The sequence below is a fragment of the Montipora capricornis genome, chromosome 9 (genome assembly GCF_036669925.1).
Source record: "Montipora capricornis isolate CH-2021 chromosome 9, ASM3666992v2, whole genome shotgun sequence".
In the NCBI taxonomy this organism is placed as follows: Eukaryota; Metazoa; Cnidaria; class Anthozoa; order Scleractinia; family Acroporidae; genus Montipora; species Montipora capricornis.
The window spans coordinates 7,047,498-7,055,882 of record NC_090891.1 but is presented as its reverse complement, the minus strand read 5'-3'; the positions used below and the strand labels follow the sequence as shown (position 1 = coordinate 7,055,882).

At 40.9% G+C, this 8,385-nt stretch overlaps 2 protein-coding genes across 2 annotated transcripts in view; both read right to left on the bottom strand.

Annotated features, from left to right (window-relative positions):
- Positions 1 to 3,842, bottom strand: part of LOC138017073 (ankyrin repeat domain-containing protein 54-like) — a 7,447-nt gene extending 3,605 nt beyond the window's left edge. Inside the window, exons 1-2 of the mRNA XM_068864276.1 lie at positions 3,684 to 3,842; positions 2,817 to 2,866 (exon numbers count right to left, since the gene is read on the bottom strand). Coding sequence (XP_068720377.1) covers positions 2,817 to 2,866; positions 3,684 to 3,738 — 105 coding nt within the window. The 5' untranslated portion in view covers positions 3,739 to 3,842. The remainder of the gene's footprint in view (positions 1 to 2,816; positions 2,867 to 3,683) is intronic.
- Positions 3,843 to 5,937: 2,095 nt separating this feature from the next.
- On the bottom strand, positions 5,938 to 7,123 carry LOC138017205 (uncharacterized). Its single transcript, XM_068864372.1, has 2 exons — positions 6,845 to 7,123; positions 5,938 to 6,057 (listed from the first exon to the last, which is right to left on the bottom strand). The coding sequence occupies exons 1-2, from the start codon at positions 7,121 to 7,123 to the stop codon at positions 5,938 to 5,940; spliced, it is 399 nt and encodes a 132-aa protein (XP_068720473.1).
- Between the last annotated feature and the right edge of the window lie 1,262 nt (positions 7,124 to 8,385).

Genomic DNA, 8,385 nt, shown 5'->3' with positions numbered 1-8,385 from the left:
CTAAACATTATAAAATATACAGTACATGATTGTAATAGCTTATTTCCGAGTTGCTGCATGCCTCAATTTCAAAGCAAGTCCTGGTGCACAACCATTCAAATGGAAATGAGTTGCGTATTCTTATGCAAATCAAACTCATTTCCCTTACAACAGTTGAGCACCAAGACTCAGTTCGAGACCGAGACAAACAGCAACTCGGAAATGGCCCATTGCAGCTATGCATGGGGGGTATTGAGCAAGCACAGTATTGTTGAAAACTACCACACGTTCTTTTTTTTTTTTCGGAATAAAGACAGATAGAGGAAAATTCACAAGCAAAGCGAACTCAAGTAACAGACATCCTTGGGAGAATGTTCCCAGACAATGAGATCCCATCCACCAATGTGGCCTAGAACGATTCACAGACTCAAAAGCAATACATGTACATGCCTGTGGGTTGTCTGTTGGAGATATTTAGTCTCTGCTCTAGAGGGTCTTTCACCGTCGTTTGTGTCCTCTTAATTACAAGAAAGCAACATTTCCTTTAACTTGATTTGCACTGCAGTCTTTCTGATAAGTAGTGCACTTGTACTTGGTTATATGTTAATAATGTTTAGTATAACTACACAGGTGATTATACAAAATCACGCACTCTCACTGGCTTGCTATCTCGGATTATCAGCCGATAATCACCTCAACGGACAAAATGGCTGCCAGTAGTCGTTTTGCCACCGTAAGTGAAGATGATTTCGCGTTGAAATGTTTTTTTTTTCTCTTTTTTTGAAATAATCACCTGTGTATTTATACTAAAACAATTATTCGCCTCAGGCTGAGTGATTATCGGTGAATATTCACCGATAATCACTTCGCCTTCGGCAAATAATTGTTAAATATAACCATGACCTATTTTAAGTGTTCCTCTCTTTCATTCTGCCTGAGGTGCACACCATGCTGGCCTTGCAATAATTGCCTTCCCTCATGACCAAAACACCCAAAAGAATTGTCAAAGTATCCTTCCAAATTGCTTATTGACACATTTGAAAGAGTAACTGTTGCATTTACATGTATTCAAAATGTCTTGTTTTCCTAACAAAAGAATTATTCTGAGTATCAAGCTGAAAAAAATTTGCAAATACATTACACTTTTGATCATATTTGCATGGGAAAGGCACATTGTAAATTTCTAATTATTATTATTGTATATTTTAGAAATAATTTTAGGAAAAAAAAAAGGAATCAAAATGCAGGGATTTCCCAGCCATTTCTCTTGTTAGACTCAACAACTCAGAAGGTTCATAAGTGTTCTTAAAAAAACTCTCATTACTACATGGCATGAATTAGTCACATGCAGGCATTTTGAAAAAAAAGGATAACCCAGTGTCATTCTGGCCCTAGTTGTTCAAACAATGGAAACTGCTTACCCTGTGAGCAGAGCCTCTCTAAATCGCACCAGAGGGCGAGCAACAGAGGCACTGCAGATATTGTGTCAAGTCTATTAAGTCGCCGCAGCCCAAGTTTCAGGGGTAGTCACTCTGGTCAAAGCGGTTTACGAAGCGGGCGCATCATATTTTTGACAAAGTGAAGGTCAAAATCAAGCCTTCAGTATGAAAATCAATATGGCATCTAGGAGTGTGATCGAGACTTGGCCTGGGATTGAAACCATCTCCTAGCAATGGCTTGCACATACTGTACTCAATAAATACTTAACACAACTTCTGCAAGAAAGGTTCTGCTGGCAGGGTTATTGGATAGCACTATTCACCAGATACAGTAAATCACTATCCAGTAGAAAAAACTAATAATTGCGCTATCCAATGGATAGTGATTTATCTGGTGGATAGCGTTATCCATCCATTGAACAACTGGGACCTGGTCTTGAAGAAATTGCAGCTAAATAGAGAAACACCAAATCATGTAAAATTATTATTACATCTGTACAGGGATCTACATTCGCAGTCCCCGGCTGTCCCAGACAACTACATGTACAGTATAACCCGTACAGGCGAGTATAATTAAAACTCCAAAGGTCGTCCGTTGGATGAGCAAAGTTTTGATGAATGTCATCTGATCAATATACAATGTACTTTTGTTCTGATCACTTTTCTCAATGGAAACTTCCAGAAAATAAGGAATAAACATGCAACTTTCCTGTGGTTTGGGTGCCCTCCTTGACCATGCAGTACCTTCCATGAAATGATTGCAAGCTCGAATTTTCACTTACACCGCTGGCATGGTTGTTAGGTAGCATTTATAGTCATTTAACAAAGAGCAAAGGGTGACACGTGGTCTCAGATGATAATGTGGCATTAGTTACAATTGAAGGTGTTTTGCCACCAGTCCAGCAAAAAGGAAAACAAGTGGAGCAGAACCTTTTGCTCATGAACAGGAAAAACACAAAATCTTGGTAGTATATAGCGTAGAAATTTTGGGTCTTTGAATCGTAACTTTGAAAGCTACATTCAAGTAGGTTTTGCTGTGGCAGATATGGACCACTGTAAAGTGCAAATAACATAATACTGTAGAGTCAAAATTTTCTGACATAAGTGTCAAATAAAACAGGAATGCTCAAGTTACTGTACAAGTAATTTTATCGACCATTTTCTATACTTTCACATTTTTGCCTCCCTTCTTCCTCGTGTGACCTCCTTGTTCTCCCAACAGTTCTCCCTTTCCCTTCCCCTTCGAACACCAGTGTCACGCAGGTTAATTGCACAGATACTTGGTGATATACATTGTAGTCAGAGGGTTAAAGGGGGCATGGTATTAAACATGGAGAAGGACAGACACTGGTGGTATGAAAGGAGTTTGTTATGTGCAAGTATCTATCATTGGCTTACCTGACCATCTCCGAGCGCCTGCGTGGCTTCTCTTATGTCACCTGAGAATGCTGAAAGGCAAATTGCATCTCCACATAAAAATTAAAATGAAACAGAGGTGAATATAAATTGCTAACCTGTAGGTATTTTAAGCTGATAAACAGGAAAAAAATTATCATATGGTCTTACAGAAAGCAAAAAATATGAAAAAAAAAAATGAAAAAAAATGAAAATTACAAACTGCTCTTTTTGCTATTTGAAAGGTTTCGTCGGAGAAGGAAGACACAGAAGACAAGGATTATTAATTTTGACAATTCTCTTTAATGTATTTCTGGTCAACACTAATAAATGCTCTCAAAAATTGGTTACAACAGCGAAGACAAGAAACCTCCGAAAATGAAGGAAAGTAAGCATTTTTTCTTTCACTTAAAAATCGCTCAAACTTTTCGTTTTCAATTTTAATATATAATGTTAATACGTTTCAAGTCGCTGTAATTTTCATGCTCATGACAGGTTGGGGTACCTGTAGATCTAAAAACGGAAGAGAAGCGTCGAATTCAACAATAAATAATTATATTGATGAATTCGGAAAAAGAAAAAACAACAATTCTTTACATGGCCCCTGTTTATGATATTTCTAGTTTTATAAACTCGATTTAAGCCGATCAAGCTTGCAATTGTAATAAAAAAAAATTCGAAACAGACACAATAATACTCAGAGTCACAATGCTATTCTCTGCACTTCGCAACATCTGTCCTACGTAGCTTTCCTCAATGCTTACTTGACGTAAGATATTTCTACGTGGTGTCGAGAACAGCAAGACTTTAATATAATATATCGTTCAATTCATAATTAAATTGAAAAAAAAAAACGCAAATATTACATACCGGCCTCGTGAAGGTTAGGCACATTTCTCACTGGAACACCGTTTTTGCAGATCATGCTTTGATAGCCTCTCAAAAAGTCAAAATGGTATATCAAAAATGCAAATGTCCTCCTGTAAAAACAACACTAATCTTCCGCCATGTTGGGATTCAGATATCCTCGTTCCCAAGTGTTGCTAAGGGCCATGGGGCCACTGTGGATCAGTCGACCGTCGTCCACAGAGGGTTGCTTGGGACTAAGCCCTAGTTGCTTGAGAAATCCCATTTTTCATGGCAGAACTTCGAAAATAGGGGTTTTGTTCAACCATCGATATCGATTAGAGACGGTTTTGATGCCGTATATAGCTGGAACGTGACCCCCCTGAGTAATCTGGAACAAAAATTCATCTTCCAAATCGGCACCCTTAATCCTCACGGTATTAACGAACGCTTTTTATTTAATTAATATATTACCTATTTTTCACGTTGCCATTACCATCAATAGCGTAGCTCCAAACTACACGTAGCCCACAATTCCTCGATTCGCTCTGACGAAGGGCTAACGCTCGAAACGTCAGCTTTTAGCATCTCTGTACGGTGGCCAATTTACATTCTCAACTCCGTTGATAAGACCAAATTTTTGTCTACAACTACTTCCCCACCGACGCAGCACCACAGTTTCTTTAGAAACTATACCCCCTTCATGCCCCTGAGTAATGCCTGGTAGTTATGGAGTTGAATTGTGGTATAGGTTTTAGCTTAAGCGGCGTTTTTTCTTCGAACCCAAAAGCTACATGGTACCCACGTCTGATTTTTATGAAACATTTTTTTACTTGCTTGAAGTGCTTTTAAAGACTGCAAAACTATCCCAAGTTACAAATTTGGTTGCTCTCTAATCCATTTCTTGATATTCTGTCTCATTGATAATAGCTTCTACACATGTCACAAACCTCTGACGAGGAAATTAAATATTATAAAAAAGAAGTTCGCGTTGGCATCGTGAACATTAAAGCATACTAGACGCTATTGAAGGGTTCATGATGCGTGAGACATAACTGTTTAGAATAAAACTTTTATTAATAATTTCATTAATCATGATCAGTAGCAGGATTATTAGCCTGTCTAACGATTATAAGAAAACCGTAAATGCGTTTCTTTAAAACAAACACTCTACGAAGTTAGGCAGTGCATTGCCTGGTAGAATACACGTGCTGCGTTGTAGTAACGAATGGAATACCGTCGTTAGATTGACTACTGGTGTGAGTTCCCACAAATCTGGTGGAGCAGGCACGTTTGGCGAGTTAGCATCAGAGTATTTCACCATAATCCCATCGCAGCTTTCCAGAAACAACTAACTCGTGTTTGACCAGTTCTGGCGAACTCAAGAGATTATGAATCTCTTGCCGAACTTACTGATCAAACCTGGAGGAAGGACTAGAATAGGACCTTCAGAAGCTCGTGAAATTACGATAAGAAGCCCCAACACATCAATACCAAAACAGTAGACGAAGTACATTCTGGATCCCAACAACCGTGAGATCATTCTTTGCGACTTTTTAACCTCATCACTGTGCAAGCTTCAACAAGAACAGCTACCGCATTGAAAGGGACTTGTCATCGCTGGAGGGATCAAAGGTGGTGAAATAACAGTAAGCATCACTCTGGAAAGCCCAAATGAAGAGGTCGCAGACCTTAAGTCCAACCATCAGGAGGCAGATACCCAAATGATCTTGCATGCTACCTCCTCTAACGGGCTGCAATTTGATACAGTCGCCAGATACACCCGGGGTGTTCCGATTCTAGGTAGAACCCACTTCACTGGCATCGGATGTCAAGGGTTATGGTTTCGTACAGACGTCCTCTTCCGCCATAGGTACATCTCCCAATATACACCAACCACCAAAGCCTTACTAGATGCAATGCAGGATTCCGGGTTTCCAGAGGACTATGGATGGGAACCCGAAGACAGACATTTAAAGACCTGTGAATATGACAAAGGAGCCTGTCCCGAATAGCCTTGTTGAAATGACCAACTGTATCCGCAAGAGATCCAACTGTCAGAAAAATTGTTCATGCTCAAACATTGGTCTCTCCTGCATGGAGACGAACGCGCGTGCATGGCCGACGAGACTTGTAGCAACCCATAGTAGCAAAGAAAAGTGAGCGGGAGGATGGAAAAGCTCTGAAAAAAGTAGTTGATAGCTGAAAGTTTGGAAAACTCTTGGACGAACCGTTGCGTAAATTTAATGAAGCTGTTTTTTTTAATGTTTTTATTTCCCTACAAACTTATGTTCAAAATGAATGCCTGTAAAATGAATGCATGTTTTTGAGGTTCTTTTCCTTTACTTTTGTGAAAATTGAGCAGCATTTCGTCTTCGTCCGCTTGAATAGTGCGGACCTGTGTGGAAATAAACAGCGATTAAATTTCACAAAAACCACGCTCCAGAAGATGAGAATGACGGCAATAGAGAGATATTATACAAAACACTAACCAAACGAAGATGATCCCTGCCTAAAACCTCGCTGCTATGCTCGAAAGCGTGTTTTTGTGTAAAAACCTTTCATCCCTTCAACGATCGATCCGCTATTGGGTTCCAGTCCTTCCCGACAGGTCACGCAAAAACGTGACAAAAGAAATTTTCCAAGAGCTTTGCAAAATCACAGTGATTTTATTCGTTTAGATCATCGGTGAACCCCATCTTTTTTAATCATGAATCACTTACTTTACTTAATATCCACAAAATATGATGAAATGAAAAATTCCCACGAACCTATGCACGGAAACCTTCCGACTCTAACAGTTCAGAGTATTTCATCGGATAGCCAAACACCAAGAAGCGAGTTGAAAAACGAGTGTTTGGTATTGCATCTGAAACGAATCAGCATTTTAAGAGATATTTGGGATCAAAGTTGCCGAAATTTTATGCTAATTAAGACTGAACGCCGCGTAACTTATAACCCGGACACAGGTATGTCCACAGTTTAAGTTCTCTGTTCCGCTCTGCCTCGAGACATTCTCTTCTCATACTCCGGAACCCTCTTCAAATTGTATGCGTCGCAGGCTACCCTTGTGAGTCTCTTCCATTCGGCTCTGTTGCTCACGGAGAAGACCATTGATCCAAGACATGGCCGCACTTCAAAGCACTTTTACAGGTGTCCTTGAAACGGAGCTTAGGCCGGCCTACTGGTCGAGAGCCGTGGGCCAACTCACAGTACAAGAGCTCTTTTACTGGCCTGTCTTCTTCCATTCGACAAACATGTCCCAACCAGCGCAGGCGAGTCCGCACTAACTTCACCTCCATATCCTCAATATCCACACGCCGCAGCACCTCTTCATAGCTGATATAGTCATCCCATTTGATGTTTAAAATCAGACGTAGATGACGCTGTTGTATTGCACGGAGCTGCTTGACTTCATGCTGATATGGGGTCCAAGTTTCGCTGCCATACATCAGAAGAGGCATTAAGCATTGTTGTACACAGCGACTTTAGTCAAAACTGAGAGATCATGTGAGTCGAACACTCTCTTGCGCAATCGACCAAATGCACAGGATGTTGCTTGAATACGAGAGGCGAGTTCCTCCTTCATAGAGCAGTCACTGCTAACATAGCTGCCGAGGTACTTGAAGCGGGTGACGTTGGCTAACTTAGCACCATCCATGAAGAACTCAGCCATGTTGCCAATACACATAGTCTCTGTTTTTACCGTATTGATGCGCAGGCCCATCTTCTTGGCAACGTCATTGTAGGAGGTCAATAGCGACTGAAGACCCTCTGGCGTGTCACTGAAAATTGCAATGTCATCAGCATACTGGGCTTCTCTGATAAACTCTGTGAGGACTTTGGATTTTGCTTTAAGTCTGCGTAGGTCAAAAAGATCGCCATGATAGCGTAGTCTGATCTGTACACTGCAGGTGTGCTTGATTTTCTTGAAAGCGAGCCAGAGTAAGACTGCTGCGTAGATACCAAAAAGTTTTGGAGCTAATCTGCACCCCTACTTTACCCCGCTATTGTAATCGACGGATGTGGTGAGCTCACCATCAACAGCTAGTCTGGCGTGTACATCTGTGTATAGCTTCTTGATGATTCTTATGAACTTTGGTGGACAGCCAAGTTTGCCAATGATGAGGAAGAGGAGCTCACGATTGACAGTGTCAAACGCCTTAACAAAGTCCACAAAGGCAATGTACAGGCATCTACGTTGCTCTCTTGTTTTCTCCATCAGTTGGCGAAGCGTGAAAATTCCATCTATTGTACTTCTTCCATGGAGGTACCCTGACTGCGACTGAGGATATATGGAGTCCGCTAACAGATGAAGCCTCTGCAGGATAACATCCGCAAAGACTTTTCCAACAGCACTGTAATTACCGCATTGACTTTTGTCGCCTTTTTTGAACAATATGGATGATTATCTCTGTGGTCCAGCAGATGTTAAATAGGACACGTAGGAAAGCTCTCAAGCGATGCCCTCCATGCACAAGTATTTCAGGTAGAATGCCATCAGGACCTGGACTCTTTCCCAAACGGGTGTTACTAAGAGCTTGGTCAAGTTCTTGTTCCTCGATTGAGCGGCTCATTGATTCGATGACTGGAAGCTGGTCTATGTCGTCGACTCAAGTCAACATCAGTTGGTTGGTTTAGTAAGTCGTTGAAATGCTCAACCCATCTGTCCTTTATCTTATCAGGAGCAGTCAGGAGCTCACCATCTTTGGACTTCACTGGATGA